Source organism: Hyaena hyaena, unplaced genomic scaffold (assembly GCF_003009895.1).
Source record: "Hyaena hyaena isolate Hyena2069 unplaced genomic scaffold, ASM300989v1 scaffold_613, whole genome shotgun sequence".
Classification (NCBI taxonomy): Eukaryota; Metazoa; Chordata; class Mammalia; order Carnivora; family Hyaenidae; genus Hyaena; species Hyaena hyaena.
The window spans coordinates 662,520-680,430 of record NW_024081245.1 but is presented as its reverse complement, the minus strand read 5'-3'; the positions used below and the strand labels follow the sequence as shown (position 1 = coordinate 680,430).

At 40.7% G+C, this 17,911-nt stretch overlaps 1 protein-coding gene across 1 annotated transcript; it reads left to right on the top strand.

The window, feature by feature from the left end:
• Nucleotides 1-1,142: 1,142 nt before the first annotated feature.
• HEY2 (hes related family bHLH transcription factor with YRPW motif 2) lies at nucleotides 1,143-13,178 on the top strand. The gene is made up of 5 exons (XM_039257355.1): nucleotides 1,143-1,370; nucleotides 3,297-3,375; nucleotides 3,510-3,593; nucleotides 5,876-5,957; nucleotides 10,113-13,178. Exons 1-5 carry the CDS (start codon nucleotides 1,288-1,290, stop codon nucleotides 10,796-10,798), a joined length of 1,014 nt encoding a protein of 337 aa, XP_039113286.1. The 5' UTR covers nucleotides 1,143-1,287; the 3' UTR covers nucleotides 10,799-13,178.
• Nucleotides 13,179-17,911: the final 4,733 nt, after the last annotated feature.

Sequence of the window (17,911 nt, the reverse complement as noted above, 5' to 3'; positions counted from 1 at the left end):
TTGAAAATATGTTTTGAAAGCACTTCTGTTTTTTTTTTTTTTTTACAACCCACGTTGTCTAATGCGCTGAACACCGCACACGAATTCGTACTTTAGAGAACAAACGGATTCCCACGCGGTTTCTTCACGTTCGGGATTCTAATGAACTCTACCGCCGCGACGGCACACACCACGGGGAGTGGAGAGCTGCCACTGCCCGGATAATCCAAGCCCGAAAATCTCGAGCTTGAAAAACGACTAAAATTATGTCCTGAAATACCTGGACCATCGCTCTGGTCTTTCCTGCGGCTGGAGGAGAGAACAACTCCGGCTCACGGTCTACTCGGCGGAGTCTACTCTCCAAGGGCCCTGTGGCCAAATGGAAATAAGTGATTTAGAGCAAAGCGAACGTCACGTGGTAGCCGACCTCAGCCCCTCAGGCAGCCAGCGGTTCAGTACCTGGTCTGGGAAACTCACGTCCTTATCTGTCCACAGCCCGGAGGCCGGGGAAGCAGCCTCGGGAGTTGCCGGGGAGAAAAGCAACTATGATTTAACGTTGTCAAAAACCCCAGAGGGCAAATGTGACCTTCAGGGTCAGCCAGTCAGCAGTTTTGATCCAGACAAGGGACGGCCGAGGGGGGCGGTTCGCTTAAGCCACGGCGCCTCCCAACGTCACTACACTCTCGCTCACACTCAGCCACGCGCTTGGGGTTATTCTTTAAGCACAAGACAGACACTTCACCGTCAGATTGGGGGGTGGGGGGTGAGGAGGAGGGCCGAAACCCGAGGTCCGGAGCCCGCCCCTCAGCGCCGTTCCCTCGCAGCGCCCGCGTCCACGGCCGCGTGCAGCCCTAGCCGGAGACAGCAACCTCGCGCTCACGCTCGCGGACGCCTCTCCCGCCCGCGCGCAGCTCCCGGACCCCAGGTGCGCGGCCGCGTTCCCACGCCTCCGCAGGAGCCTCCGGCGCGGGCATTGGCGAGCGCAGCCCCGCCCCTCCACCCCAGCCAATCGCGGGCCACGCCGACCCCGAGGAGGCGGACCCGGCGGGGATGCGGGGGCCTGCGCGCGGGAGGCGGGCGAGGCGGCCCCGCCCGCGCGGAGGGGCGTGGCCGGCGCCGGTTCTTGCGGCCGAGCTAGGCTGCGGCGTGGGAAAGAGCCGCGAGGAGCCGACCGCGCCGCCGCGGGAGCCTCGCCTGCCCGGGCCCTGAGAGGGAGGGAGGAAGGGAGGAGGCAGGGAGGGAGGGTGCCGCGCCCGGCTCGGCGTCGGTGGCTCGGGCTGGGCTGTGGCCGGCGCCGTCTTCGCCGCGATGAAGCGCCCTTGTGAGGAGACGACCTCTGAGAGCGACATGGACGAGACCATCGACGTGGGGAGCGAGAACAATTACTCGGGGTGAGCGCGGGCTCGACGGGAACTACCCGGGGCCCGAGGCGTCGGGGAGCTTTGTGCGCCAGCGGCTCCTTGGAAATCCCGAGGCTCCTCTCCGCTGCGTCCTAACGGAGCGGGGAAAGTTTTGCCCGGGAAACTTTGCGCGGTGGGCGCTCAGCGAGCGTGCGTTGGGGTGGGGCGGGGGATGTCGGTTTTCACACCGGGGGTGGGGCGGAGAGGAAGGGGGACGCGACTGAAAGACACCGCCGGAGGTGGCGAGGGAGGGTCCCCGGCTGTCAGCGTTGGGCGTGCGGACCGGCTGGCGACGCCCCCGCCACTGAAGCTCCGGGAGCACTTTCAGGATGGGTCAGGCGAAGAGTTAAAAACATGTTTTGTTTTGTTTTTAATTTTCAAGAGCCTAAAAAGACGACTCGCCTTTTGGAGAAATGAGTTTGCGATGTTAAGGCTAAGGAGGTTGAGCTTTCCAGGTTGGCGGTGTGTGAGTGGGCTGACGGGAGAGTGTGTGACAGATCGTCCCGGGCGTAGATCATCTCATCGATTGCTTGTTCTTAACTCTGGAAAAGATCGGAGTCGTGATCACAGAAGCCAGACCTCCACTTTCCAGTGACAGAGGGAGATTACCGAGGCATTTTAGTGCCACGGCGGGTCAAATGATAATTGCTTCTAATTGACATCCCCACAAGCTCCTTAATTATTTATCTGCAGCTGTCACTCAAAGAGCAAAATTCTTCCTACCTTTGGAAAACAGGCTTTCTTTCCACATCGTTATTCTAATAAGCACAGACCAAAGCGTAAAACCAGCAACAGCAAGGATATTTACAGGAAACGTTTGCAAAGTATCTTTTAATTATTAAAGTGTGTGTCGTCTTAAAAAATGAGATCTGAAAAACAGAAGAAGCCATGTGAAAGGCGAAACCAGTTGCGATGGGGTGGGACTGAGGGAGACAGTTAATTCAGAAATAAGATCCAGAAGTGAGAAGGTGAGGTAATAAGAACCTGGTGTGTGTGACATTTCTAAAATGAAAGAGAACAAATAATAGGAACCTGGAGAATTTGAGAACATAAAGAAGCATAGTATCCACGAATTATGAAGAGAAACATGTACGCTAGAAAGGATCATAAAAGTTATAGAAGGGACAATGATTTGAACTTTCAGTATAAAATATCTTTTCATTAGTAAACTCAAGATTGATTTCAGCCCCTAGAGGTTTAAGCTTAGCTTGAAGACTAGGAGATACTCAACTACGGTTTCATTTTCAAAGTCAAACATTTACTAGTAGTTGATCTAATTTTAATTTCCCTATCAGTGCCATATTTAATTTGGGGCATTTTTTTGGGAGATTAGTATACAAAACATTACATTTGTCTTTTTTTCCCTTAGTGAGATATGTCTAATTGAAGTTTTGAAATAGTAAGATAACTTCTGTTTATTTTGAAGATTGCATCTAGGGACAACAGTTGACATGTGATGACCGACCGTATATCTTTTGATAGTAGTGCTAAACATGGCTTTTATATTAAAATAGCTTTGCTTTGTTTAGTGTGTCTGACCAGGAGGGTGCAGGAGGATGCTATTAGAGATTGGTTGATTTTCAAGAAACATTTTTGAGTGGAACTAGAAAGTATTAGTTTCTAACTTCTCAATCTGTCTGCAGTTTTTTTCACTGCAAGACTTAAAAGTTGAGGGATGTTTTTGCTAATGGATTTGGTGTCTGGATGACTTGTTTAAAAAAAAAAAAAGCATAATTCTCACCTGGAAAGAGATATAAGGACTGAACACAAAGTATGCTAAGAGAAAAGTAAGAATTAACAATAAAATAATGTAGACCTGAGCTGTGCAGTCGCTCAGTATTTAATGGGTGCCATCAAACCCAGAAGAAACCATTGTTATGTTAATGTAGCACCTGACTTATTGTTCCTGTTTCACAGGCAAAGTACTAGCTCTGTGATTAGATCGAATTCCCCAACAACAACATCTCAGATTATGGCAAGAAAGAAAAGGAGAGGGGTATGTGATTTTTCATTTCTTTTTAATTCATGTAATCCAGCCTAATGTGTAACAGTGGTATTCTTCCATTAAGAGTAACTTTATCATTTGTGTATTCATAAACTTTTGTTGTTGTTTTGCTTTCTTTGAGATAGATAATAGAGAAAAGGCGTCGAGATCGGATAAATAACAGTTTATCTGAGTTGAGACGACTGGTGCCAACTGCTTTTGAAAAACAAGTAAGCAACCCTCACCCCTGACCACCCCACCAAAAAGCTCAGAAAATCTGATTCTCTCATCTGGGAATGTGGGTTCTTGTTAAAGCTCATTAAAATAATGGTGTATGTGCCCTGATCTGGCACAGAGCAGCTATTTCAGTAAAATGCTTTGTTGTGGCAAAACTATTAAAAACATAATCCATCATGAAGCTGAAAAACATTTCCATTCTTCAGCTTATTTTCCCTTAAGGGTAACAGTGTTCATGCTTTCTCTGTTCTTTCTGTGAAGACCAGTAGTGGTTTTGTTCAAAACCAGCTGTATGTCGTACTCTTTAAAAAAAAAAAAAAAAATATATATATATATATGTATATATATTCACAAAATTTCACTTTTTTTGTAAACTGCTAAAAAAAAGTGCTTTTTATTTTAAAAATAACCAAAGTCCAGGAAGTAACATATCTAGCTCTAGTTCCTAAATGGTAATACTAATAACATTTATTTACCAAATCACTTAGTTTCATTTTTAAGCCCTAGATTAATAGAATGGTGTTCCATTTAGGGCATCTTTTTGGAAGTTTGATAAAAATAAAACTAGCCAACAGTTTCCTTTTTCAGAATTCAAGTATTCCTTTACCAAAAAAAAAAAATTTTTTTTTTTTTGCACACTTAGAAAAGGAGGAAGCCAAAAGGTGGAATCTTCCTTTGTTGTTTTCTTGGAAAAGTTTTATATCTCTTGCCACAATAGCTAATGGCACAGATTTCTAAGAGCATCTTTCAAAGAATATGGCATCACACTCTATTGAAAATACTTTCAATTTAATTCAAATAGCGCATAAGACAGCAGTTGTTTGTTTATGTCATTTCATTGTTTACTTCATGAACCACAAACATTATACAGCAAGCCCTATAAAAGCCCTTGGAAATTATCCAGAAACTGCAATTTTTTTATTAGTTACTTTTACTGAAACTACTGTACATCTTGATGGAAAAATTGAATGTTGACAGAAGTACAAGATGTAATATGCTCTAGATTATACATTTTTGAGAGAAAAAAGATATCTATATGCTGAAACCATCTTTGGTAAGGGAAATGTAATGTGAAAATTATAGATTTGATTTGTAACATTTTTCAATGACAATAGGCTGAAAATGAAAATATCAGTAATCTGTGTTTTTCACTTTGGGTACTGAGATGTCCAGTTAGAAGAACAGTTATTTTGGTGATTTTCCCCCATCAGTTTGTTAGGTTTTTTTCCTTAAATGTCGACTTAGAACAAACCTTAAAAGCTAACCTCAGTTGTTTGGCAGTTAGTTACTATAAACACAGGCTTTCCCATTTGCCAAGCTTGGCTACCAACCCTGGTGAGCTGGCCCTGTCACAGTGTGATTAGAAGAGTGTTTCTTTCTAGCAGTTTCAGTAACTCTGGCACTCTTACCATATACAGGGTGCTGATAATTTTCACAAAATTAGAGCATAGGAACCTGAAAAAAACTTCAGTTCCCTTTTCAAAGAGACACATTGATTTAATTATTTAGTTTTTCCAGGAAATTAGAAGCTACCCAGAGTCCTCTGAGGCAGTTCAAGGTGGCACATTCCTATTTCGGTTGGTTTCTAGAGGTTGCCTTATTTTGAAAAGTAGGACATATATATTTATTCCCAAGGCATTTTTATTAAGAACTGTTCTAAAGGGTTCAGATATCTTTAAGCATTTCTAATGCTTACTAGGTAGGGAGTAAATTACGCTTTCTTGCTAAGGAACTTGGAATTCACAGTGACACCTGCTGGTAATTATTGGGGAAAAATCCCTTAAAAGTCCTCCCTTTTTTGTTTTTGGTTCTCCTTACTGGGCTGTATCTTAAAGATTTACTAGAACTTTTTATTTTGAAAAACCTAATTTGCTAAGATCCTATTTTCTTCTCCTTCAGAGTTGGATTCAACTGATCTAGACTGCACCATTATATAAGACTATTGAATGTCCTGTTATATAGAGATTGGATGCAAAGTTTGAGATTTTTGCAGTTGTAATAGTTTTAGTGGAGTGACCTTAGGAGTATAGTTTAGTCGTATGATTAAGAAATTATTTGTTATGCCTTTTAGTCTTTAAATGATAAATTGGCAAATATCTGTCATTAGGTATGACATAATAATTATTGTTTGTATGTAAAGTTTGCAAAGAATTCAGATTTTTCTCTGAAAAAGAAATTAGACTTTTCTAGTGAGAAGAAAAATTGAAAATCCAGTGTCAAATGTTCCAAATCTGTTATCATAGGACTTATAAGACTTCATGATTTGTTTATGCAGGGATCTGCAAAGTTAGAGAAAGCTGAAATATTGCAAATGACGGTAGATCATTTGAAGATGCTTCAGGCAACTGGGGGTAAAGGTAAGTAGGTGACTTCATTTTTTACCCCCTTTTCACCTTTCTCTTTTCATTTCCCCCCTAAGATTATAGGAAAGTCATAGTTGAACAGTTCTTTAACAAGCTGAGATAGGAGGTCCCAGATTAAAGCTGTGGAAATCAATGCTAATGGCAGGATTGAACTCGTGGGAAAGAACTTCTGGAACAAAAGAAGCACTTGACCCTGGGCTTGTGTTTGCTTTCATAATACTGTGGGAGTAAAGCTTCATTCACGGCAGCCTGGTCAGAGATTTGTTTGGGACCTCAGAGGCACATGCTAGAATCTGTACAGAAAGACAAAACAAACACGCAAACATCCAAACATAAACAGGAGATTAAAGGCAGTCTTCTTCTCTTCTTTCCCTTTCCCCTGGACTCCCCATTAGATAAAGGCTAGGACCCAATACGGTGCTACTACTCCAAAGGAATTGATTTTAGAATTATTTTCATTGTTTTCAGATTTTGGTTGGTCTTGGATGTTTGAACAGAAAGTTTGAAGTATAGGTAGTAAATCTCTGAACTGAAAACTATTAATGGAGCAGAGTCATTCCTGCAGAGAGCAAACAGGAACAGGTGCCCCCGGCCCAGTGCCCTGGAGAGATATCTTCTGTACTAGAATCATCGAGAGGTCAGGGATGGACCCTCATGTCATATTAAAAATAGACCTGAGATCCTGGAAGCTGTAATATTCATTCAGATTTCCTTCTTCTCACAGGTTACTCAGACTTGATTTTGCCCTTTTGTATCTTTTTCACCCTTCAAGCAAGCCTTTGCTACTCACCTTAACCAAGAGTGCTTTTGTTACTCAGTATATATGACAACTGGGGTGGGAGAGGTACCCCCAGGGGCTAAGTGCTAACCTTCCATCCTGAAGGCCTCTCTGCTCGGCATTAGCTTTTCATTACATAGTATCACGGTTTGCCCTAGATCAGAGCAGAGGCAAAACATTGGAGGGAGTAGCTGTTTACCAATTGGTATAGAAGTACTTCAGGACTTAACCCCGGTATGGCCATACTGCTGAAGACCATTAGAACATCAGCCCCGGGGGGCGCCTGGATGACTCAGTTGGCTAAATGTCCAACTCTTGGCTTTGGCTTAGGTCATGATCTCACAGTACGGGGATTCAAGCCCCAAATTGGGCTCCTCACTGACAGTGTGGAAGCTGCCTGGGATTCTGTCTTCCTCTCTTTCTGCCCTTCCCTTGCTCGCTTTGTCTCTCAAAATAAATAAAAAAAGAAAACATCATCACTGGCCTTCACCATCTTTTAGGTGAGGAGTAATCACTTTAAAGAGAAGCCCCCATGGCATGACTTCATCTCAGTTGCACCTTCTTTAAATTGCACCTTCTCTAGAAACCATCCTGAATGGGTATGGAATTATGATTTCTAATCATTAAAATGTAACCCTCAGCATAGGATTCAAAACTTCTTACATAATAGAAAAGAAAACTGGACGAAATCGTAGAAGCCAGTGATCCAGCCCAGCTCGGCCCCTGGCTGGCCTTTAACCCAAGGCAGACGTGCTCTATGGCACTGTGAGGCCTCCCCTAGCACTCTGAGCTTTAGAGCACCTCTAGCCTCATAATTTTGTCTTGGCACCTGCTACGTCAGAAGTAGAAGACTGGTTGAGTTCGTGATAGTGCAGGAACAGCAGTTTGATTGCTCTTGCTCCCTTGGTGGTGTTCACCGCAAGGCTAAGAATTCTTACCAGGGTTGCAAATATTTGGCATGAGCTATACTTCTAAAGAGTAATATTGTTCTTATGCCTTACTATAAAAACTAAGTTCCATTCTTGGTTGCTATTCTTGGCTACCTGAACAGTCCTAAAATTCATCCCAGAATAGTTTATGAACAGACATTTCCAAGCAAGCTCCACACAAGTCGCCTGACTGCCAAGTCATTAGAAAGGTCATTCCACAGGAGAAAGTGTGGGCCTTAAAAGGAGGGGCGGGCAATGTGAGCTCACATCATCTAAGACTCCACTGCTGTGGGGGCCTCCCAGGGGTGAAGGGCATAGACTCTATAGTTGGGGAACTTGGTTTCAAATCCTTGCTCTGCCATATATTAGCTCTGTGATCCAGGGTAGACTACTAACCCTCTAAGAGCCCCAGTTTCCTCATCTGCAAAATGATGAAAGCCATAGTGTCTACCTCACAAGGTTGTTGTGAGTTTATTCACTTAAAGCCGTATGGCAGTGATGGCCCAGAGGAAGTGGTATGGAATGGCCCCGTGTGCTCTTATTATTGGCCCAATATCTATTCCTTGGAGACAACTGTTCATCACTGTTTCCCTCTGCATTCAGCAACAGAATAGAAATCACAGAACTGATATTCCTTAATATGCAACAGAGAATTCAGCCCTATATAACGACATACAGCTGGCAAACCACAATTTTCAATCACCTTGTACCCCTCATGAAAATTCATGGAAGCTCCAGTTCTGTTGTTCCATTCTTTTACAGTCTATCTTGGTATTGCGATAGCTTCTAGAGAAAGTTTAGCAGAATAACCTAAATTTCTAGATCCCTCTGCATTTCTGTCCTCTGACTTCTATTGATTTCCTCCCTCCTTCCTCATGGATATCAGAAGCCTGCAACGCCCCACAAGGAACTCTGAGGGTTCTCCTGTGAAATCTATCCACGGAGGCGTTGTCTTCAGGAAGAGCTTTCCCTCTTAATCCCAGGGACTTTGTTGCTAACTAAGCTGAAGTCCTGGGATGATAACTATTTTTGTTGCTGATCTTCCACATTTTATGATATTCTCTTATATCTGCTTTGTGCTCTTATTTTTACTCCTTTAATGGTGTATCTTTTTGTCTCATATGTCTTTTTGGGACTTCCAAGTTTCTGTTGACAGTCCAGCTTTATTTAGGAATGTGAATATTAATTGTAAATACTATTTTCCAAAGTGCTTTGATTATAGAATAAGATGGCTTAATTTTTAGTGGATGATAAATGAAACAGGTAATACTTTGATCTGCAGAAACATGAAAAAGATAATATAAATGCCTTAGATGAAAATAACTTTGTGGTATTTCTCATTTAGATATACCCATATCCCAAAACTGACTAAATTTTTAATTTGAAAAAGCTTTTGAAAAGTTGCAAATGAGAAAGAATCTGAAAAAAAGATGTATTTGTACATATTAGATGTCACCTGTTCAAAGTGGTGACATTTCCCCAAAATGTCTGATGTTTATTCTATCCTAAATTGGCACTATTAATAAAAATACAGTATTATTTTCTGTCCAATGTATTATCAGTGGATAAAAAGGGATTCTCCTAAATGTGGCCCAGCTCCAGCCATCTTTATGGTAGTGACCTTTGGTGTGGCAGTGCATGCATAACACACTGAAAAATTAATACACATCTTTTTCTTGGGTAGATGCCAGGAAAATGTAAGCTAACCAGTGAAGGAAATACATACTAAAATTTCAGAAAAGTGAAGAGGTATAGTAATCTCGTATCAGTAAAGCAGTCTCATATTGCTTAATCGAAAAATAAGATCTTTAAATCAGTAACCAAGATTTTTAAAAAGTCATTTTGTTTTCATCAGCTTTTTTCTTACAAACTGAGATGTTTTCACTTTGAAAAAAAAACAGAGTCAAAAAGCATTGCTGAATTTATTAAGTCTAGCATATTTTTAAAGAAAGTCCTCAAGCTGCTAAGATGCATTTCATATCTGTGACAAATGCCAAGAGTGAGGATGTTTCAGATAAACCCTTTAATCTCCACCTTATGGGACAGAGACAGAGACTGAAAGTCATTACTAATGTGCAAATTTTACGAGGGAATTCACCATCCCACAGTACAAAGGGAGAGACATCCCCCCTTGGTTTCTTTATGGAAGTGTCTGAAACACGGATGTTCTTAATTTTTTCCCCCACCGTGGCATTCGGTTGCAAGAACAACTATAGTATACAGCGTTGCCAGCCTTGTCACACATGTGAATTGCAAAGCGTCCTTTCTTCTACAAAAGTTACAACCAGAAATAACTGGCAACATTTTCAGAAAGGGTCGTCATTCCGCTTGAATCTTCTGCAGCACAGAGAGAAGGAGCATAGTCGGTGTTTACTCACGGTAATTGTACCGTTTTCTCTCACTCCCTGCCCTGGCCCCCACTTCCCTCAAACCCCCTTCTAGGCTACTTTGACGCACATGCTCTTGCCATGGACTTCATGAGCATTGGATTCCGCGAGTGCTTAACAGAGGTGGCCAGGTACCTGAGCTCCGTGGAGGGCCTGGACTCCTCGGATCCCCTGCGGGTGCGACTGGTCTCTCATCTCAGCACGTGCGCCTCTCAGCGGGAGGCGGCGGCCATGACGTCCTCGCTGGCCCACCACCATCACCCTCTGCACCCGCACCACTGGGCGGCGGCCTTCCACCACCTCCCCGCCGCCCTGCTCCAACCCAACGGACTCCACGCCTCCGAGTCAACGCCTTGTCGCCTCTCCACAGCTTCAGAAGTGCCTCCTGCCCACGGCTCCGCCCTGCTCACGGCCACGTTCGCCCACGCCGATTCTGCCCTTCGGATGCCTTCGACGGGCAGCGTTGCCCCCTGCGTGCCGCCTCTGTCCACCTCTCTCTTGTCCCTCTCGGCCACGGTCCACGCGGCCGCCGCCGCAGCCACTGCAGCCGCGCACAGCTTCCCTCTGTCCTTCGCGGGGGCCTTCCCCATGCTCCCCCCGAACGCAGCTGCCGCGGTGGCAGCCGCCACAGCCATCAGCCCGCCCCTAACCGTGTCAGCCGCCTCCAGCCCTCAGCAGACAAGCGGTGGAACAAACAGTAAACCTTACCGACCCTGGGGGACAGAAGTGGGAGCTTTTTAAGTTTGCATTGAACTTCTTGCAATAGTAACTGAATGTCCTTCATTTCAGAGTCAGCTTAAACCTCTGCACCCTGAAAGTAGCCATACAGATGTCTACAGATCCACAAAGGAACAATAAAGCTATTTGAGACACAAACCTCACAAGTGGAAATGTGGTATTATCTTTTCTCTCTTGTTTTGTTTAAGGCAGCTTGGTAACTGACATCAGCAACTCTTGAAAACTTCACACACGTTTTCAGTTAGAAGTTTCCTGGGAAATGTATGGACTGTACCATCCAGCAGTGCATCTGTATGTCTGAATTGGGAAAGAAAAAAAAAAAAAAAAAGCCCTGACTGGATTCTCTTGAAACTAGATGGAAAAAAACAAAAACAACTTGTGTTTCATAAGTGCCTGAGTTAGTAAAGTTTTCTTGTGAACAGATAACATTGCACAAGTAAAGAAGATCATAGAGGTTAGGTTAAGACAGGAAAGGGACAGAAGTCTTGCATTAGGCTGCAGACATTTTAATAAAATGCCAGAGAAGAATACTCTCTTGAAACCAACAGGCTTTTCTTAGCCAAAAGGATTGCTGAAAATAATTTTCAAGTTGAAAGACCTAGTTTTATCTTAGTTCGCTTTCTTTGTACAGACTTGCCTGCCAAATGGTGACATTTAGCAATGCATTGGTATAAGCAATTATTCCATCAGTGCTCAGATTAACAGCCCTTTCTGCCCTGCCTGCAAGCCCCCAGGCACTTTTTTTTCATGGCTCAAAATTTGGTGCTTCTTTATGTAAAACCATACATTTATAGAGTGCACCTAGAAGCAGTTGCCTACCATGTCCCCACCAGAAGCTATTTGATTCATGCCAACTTGAAAACTTCTCCAGTGTGTAAAAGTTCAGGTTAATTTATTGTTTCATTTGGACTGTTTTTACATATTTATCTTCTTCATTTTGTCCTGATAATGTGTAATACCTATTCTTGTGGCCCTTTGGAGAAAGTTGCATTTCTGGAGGTGATGAGTCAAGGGAGAGAGCATTGGGAAGAGAAAAGCCACGATTTTTAAATGCTCTTTGTCAAGCTCATGATTGCATTTGATCCCAAATCAAGATGAATGTATGCAATGGGATGTACATAAATTATTTTTGTTCATGCTTAGACTAGTGCTACATAATAGTATTTTTCTTTTAAAAAAATTTTTAATGACAAAATAATCTCTTAATACATTGAAATTGAGCACGTGAGATTTTATGTTTGAAAGGTAAAGACACAGCATGTATCATTATGCACTTCATTTCTCTGCTGTGTGGAGAAAGCAATAAACATTATGCGAATGTTAAACATTATATAAAATTATACTTTTTAAATATTTGTTTTAAAATTATTGTACCTAGTCTTTTTTGCATTACTTTGTAACCTTTTTCTATGCAAAAGTCTCCATATCACTAATTAAATGAAGTCCTTTTCGACTATTTTTATGTGATGAGTTGCTTTGCAGAATGGAAAGTTGACATGAATTTCAAACAAGGCCCTCCTTCACTAACAATTTAAGCCGTGGCTTTTCTTTTTCTCTTTGAGTCATTTAATATAATTCACAGCTTGCCTGAAAATAGCATTTATCTGAGCTTGTAAATCAATTCAGCATAGGTGGGTATGACATTATTTGGAAACAAGAAGTGATCAGTTTCCTCTGCCTTTTATTCTTAACCGTGGTTCTTAGAAAAGTGCAAATACAAGGACTCCAAATAATAGCAAATTGAACCTGGGATAGTAAGCTAGGACGTGTCATACATTTTGTAACTCAAAAACATTTGTAGAGGGTTTTTAAAACATCACTTGCATATGTGATAAGCATATACATGCTTCCTGATGATAAATCCTCTGTACCTACCTCAATGAAACTTTCTTTTGATGCTGTAGAAATTATGCACATATCTCTCCTTCTTCAATGAAGCCTAGAAGAGATTATTTCAGTTCCTGAAGCTATTGGGCCAAACGTAAGAGAATTTTAAAAAAATATTTTTATTCATATCAGTTATGCTCACAGTTAAAGGAAGAAATGTGAGGTTTCTTACATTATCTTAGTTTTGAAAAATTAAGTATATAGTTTTTCTAATTTTTGTCTGTATATGGGTAAAATATGAGCAAAAACGGATCACTTTGTTCCTCCTGTCTCTAAGTTCTGTGGTTATTGCATCTTCCATTAGCTCTGATGGAGTTAGGTAGCAAATAAGAAAATGGATTTTGTAGTATTTGCAGTTTGCTTTTGAGTCCTGATTTGTGGACAATAGGCATAGAAGTAATTCTTATTTTAAGACCTAATAGCTGATTCTGTGCCTGTTGTAATGTCACCATTCAAAGAATTTCTTTTTCTTTTTTGGAATGTAAACCATTTTAGAGATCAGGAATTTTTATTTTTAATTTGGATTAAATATTTTAAGATAAATCCTCTTTCTTCCTCCTTTTCTCCCTTTCTCATCCTTTTTGGTTTTTCCTTAACGTTTTTTTCCTTCCCGGTTACATATGGGCTGTTATTTTTCCAATTAATTGATTAAAATATTTGCAAAACAACTTGTGACATAGTTGCTAAGGGTTCTCGTAGTTCTTAAAGATAATTGTTGTCTATAATTTTGGTCATTTGAAGTTCCTTGGTCTTTGATAAATGTTTCACATTAGCTATTTGACATCACATTTCTCTGTGTTAAAAAACAAAATTCAACTAAGGATCAAATTGGCTTTATTCAACAATTCATGAATCGGGCAGCATCCCATCTAGCAAATAGAAAGGGGCTCCAAGAAGCTATACAAAATGAAAGGCTTTTATAGGCAGAAGGGGGCTACAAAAGGAAGTTTCTAACAAAAAGTGAATTGTTTCAGGCAAGGTCACCTTCCTTTGGGGGAAGAGGGGGGGGGTCTGTCATGCAGATGACCTCACTGGTACTGATTGGTTAATTCCAGATTGACTGGTTAAAGGTCACTGCAATTTGGTTAGATATTAAGTCTTGGTTTGCTGATATGGGGCTTGCACAAGTGACTCCATTTTGAGTCTGATGTTTCTTTTTAACAACTGTTTTCCCATCTCTGATTCAATGTTCTGTGAAAGTGGTGTTCCACCTTTAGGTGTGGTAGTTTTCATGTTTGCTCCCAAAATGGAAAAAAAAAAATAGTTTTTATGGTCCAGGAGGAAAAGAACTTTTAAAGTTTGATTTATCAGTGGCTTTTACTTCTGTAAAAGTTAGTACCAAAATCAACTCAAGGGATTTTTGGTAGGATAAAAGGATAAAAAAGTGATGACATTTTTTAGAAATTTGGTTTTCCCCAAATGTTAAAAAAGCTATATGTATACTTAATGTTAGAAAACGATTGAAGAAACCAGTAAGTAATACAAACTTTATTTAACACTTCATGAAGCAGTCTCCTTTTGGAGAATTGCACAATGGGGCAGAAGACAGGAAGATTTTATAGGATAGAGTAAAGAACAAGGAAGAGAAAAATGGAAAATATCTGATTGGCAGAGTTACATAATCAACCTTGTTTAGGGTGAGAAGGCCCAGAGTTAGCTTGGCATTGGGGGATTGGCTCACTAGATACACTGCATCTCTCATCAAGTGAAATATTTATAGGGACTCAAAAGTTATCTGAAGTTGCATCTGCTGATGTAGCACCTGGGTAGGAATAGCTCCACCTTGGGCCTAGAAATATAGTTCAACAGTAATTTAAACACAGTTTTGTATTTCCCATCAATGAGCCAGAAGCTATTTATTGAATAACTATTGTGTACCAAGCACTGTGTGTACATGTTAAGTTTCAAATGGCAAGTGGTAGCACATGCAAATGTAATTCTATAGCCTGACAGTGATACGTGTGACTATCACTCTAGCTATTCACAAGGACCCTTGAAAGAAGGAAGTGCCATGAGAGTGAGAAAAGAGGTTTCTGAGAACTAGTCAGGAGAGGCTTTTTGGTCTCTTTGGGATAGTGTACTATTACAAATATGATAGTTCGTCATATTTGAATAAATCTGAGGGACTTTTAAAGTAATGGCCAAACAAAAAAAAAATGGCCAAATGTTAACTAGACTCATGGCTCTAATGCCCCACATGTACATATGATATATATCATAAATCTTAAGCCTTTTGGATTATTTTCTTTTTACAATCAACATGTTCCTTTTCCAATCCTTATATCATTACATCATTAGGTCACATCATCACAAAGCTATTTCCATAAGTAAGACTCTCATCAATTGCAAGAGACACTGTTGGTTTAACAGCTTTTTTGTTTTGTTTTGTTTGTTTATTTATTTTGAGATGGAAAAATCATGAGTGTGACAGAGACAGAGAGGGAGGGAGAGAATTCCAAGTAGGCTCTGTGCTAACAGTGAGATCAGGGCTCAGTCTCACTAACTGTGAGTTCATGGTCTGAGCCAAAATCAAGAGTCAGATGCTTAACCAACTGAAGTACTCCTAAGGTCAGTTTTTATGGAAAAGCATCACCACAACAGAACTTTATCCATTGATCATAAGACATCCCAATTTCCAGAGTGTTTATAAAAAAGAAAAAAGGTACATCTTGGATTTGAAGCAATACTACAGTATACTAATGTACATAAGTACAATTTTAAAAATCCATGGCTAGAGATGTACAGAGATTAAAATGTGGCTAATTTAGCTTACTTTAAGAATATACTGGGGCACCTGGGTGACTCAGTCAGTTGAGCATCCAACTCTTGATTTCAGCTAAGTCATTATCAGGTCATTATCTGAGGGTCATGGGATCCCGCCCCAAGTCTGGCTCCAAGCTGAGCATGGAGCCTGCTTTAGATTCTCTCTCTCTCCCTCCGTGCCTCCTCCCTGCTCATGCTCTCTCTCTAAAATTAAAACAAACAAAACTCACTGGATAGGGTCCTAGTCAAATTAAGAATCTGGATTAACTTTGTAAGTTTTATGATCTAAGGATAGATGTATTTTTAGCTTTTCATGTTTTTATTGCCCAATGGGACTATTCCCAGTTCTGCATTTTACTGAAGAATGGAGTTTGACTTCCCCTTGTAATTCTTTTAAGATCTAAGCAATAACTGAGGTTGTGAATATTTCAGCAACTAAAACAAAGTGCTACAGCAAATATGACATCATAAACTGTGACTATAGCTCATATTCTTTGGAAGGATAAGTCTTTGAACTCAGATGGGAGAATTTAAAAAGAAAAAAAGCCCCTTTGCTTGCATATACAAATCTTGTATGAGGGGCCAAAGGCATATGAGAAATGGCTCCCTAGGTACCATGTGTACTTTCCTCCTCTCTTTTAACTTGAAAGGAACAGACAGGAATGGGGTTGCTCAGGGAACTGGGTTCTCTGCTATAACTGACAGAACCAGGCCAACCCAGTACAGGTCCAACAAAGACAAAACATGAATACTCACTGCAAATGCTGTTCATTGTTCTCTGCACTGATCTCTATGCTAAGTGTGTGAAATCTGTTGTCTCAGTGAAGCCTCATAACTGTCCTATAGAGTGCCTATATTATTATCTTTGTTTTACATATTAGGATTTGGAGTTGTAGTTAATTGCCCAAGGTCCCAACTATTAGTTGTAAGCTATGATTCAACCCAGGTTTGTCTTGATTCTTCAGCCCATACCTTTGACCTCTAGGCTATGGCTTTTGACAATGCTTTTTTGGCCTCAGACCTACCAAGAAATTTCAACCTACCTGGGATGACTTTGAATTATTAATGAGACTAAATCTGTCTATAGTATTAGCATAAAAGCCTCTACAATCTTACCTTTTCCCCCCTTTTTTAAATGTTTATTTATTTTGAGAGAGGAAGAGAGAGAGGACACATGCACACCCATGAGTGAGCAGGAGTGGGGAAGGGGCAGAGTGAGAGAGAGAGAGAGAGAACGAGAGAGAGAGAATCTCAAACAGGCTCTACACTGTCAGCTCAGAACCGGATGGGGAGCTTGATCTTCACGACTATGAGATCATGACCTGAGTCGAAATCAAGAGTTGGACGCTTAACCGACTAAGCTACCCATGCGCCCCTATCTTACTTACCCTTTTAATATATGAAAGGATTTAAAAAAAGAATAACCCTACTTTATTCCATTGTACAACATAAAAGGAAATAATTTTGGCAGTTTCTTAGTTTTAACTTTCAACTTTCAAGCAGGTCATACATACCTTAACTTGATTGCTGACCTTAACTATTAGTAATGTCTAACAAAAAGTATCCTAAATCTCATTCAAGGTGATGGCAAAGGTGAAGCAAAATGGTGAAGTATTAAGACAAGGATTCTGGAGGTACCTGGCTGGCTCAGTTGGAAGAGCATACAGCTCTTGATCTTGGGGTTGTGAGTTCGAACGCCACACTGAGTATAAAGATTACTTACATAAATAAATAACTTAAAAAAAGATATCTGAGAAAATTGAGTTTGAGAAGAAAATTCAACCTCAGTCTTCCACTTGATATGAAAGATAAGAGGTTTTTGGTGAGGGGGAGAGTGCTGGATCATTCTGAATCTGTATACATTCCAGGTCCATCATGTCATTAAACAACATTCTTCATTTGGCCTAGAAAGACTTGTCTAGTGACCCATCCACTGTACAATTATTAACAGGAAGGGATTTTGAACTAGCCTAAACATTTTGGCCTATGGTTAGGCATGTTTTCCATAACAGTTAAGAGTTTATATGTGTATAGTTTTTAAAAAATCTTATAACTAAAGACATTTTTATAGGCCTTTAAGTTCTTAGTCTTCTGGGAATTGAATATTCTGTTTCCTTGACCTCAGTTGTCATTCTATTAGTCTGTGGGAATGAAGAGATACATGCATATGAAATAGATATGCATGTAATAGAATGCCTTGTAAGCTTCTTTTTTTTTTTAAGGGATAGAATGAGCTTGAGTATCTTCGGCAAGTTAACTCTAAAGTTTCTTCCATTAGTGTGCATTATAATAGTTTTGTGTTTTCACTGCATTGATAATAAAGTCATGTTTTCTCATGCAGAAGGAAAAGTATTTCTCAAAGAATGGCTATTATTCATAATGTTTTACTTGTATAAGTGAATTTGTAAAAATTAAATTTTAAAACTAAATTTTAAATTGTTCATAAACTCATAAAACAACTAAAGT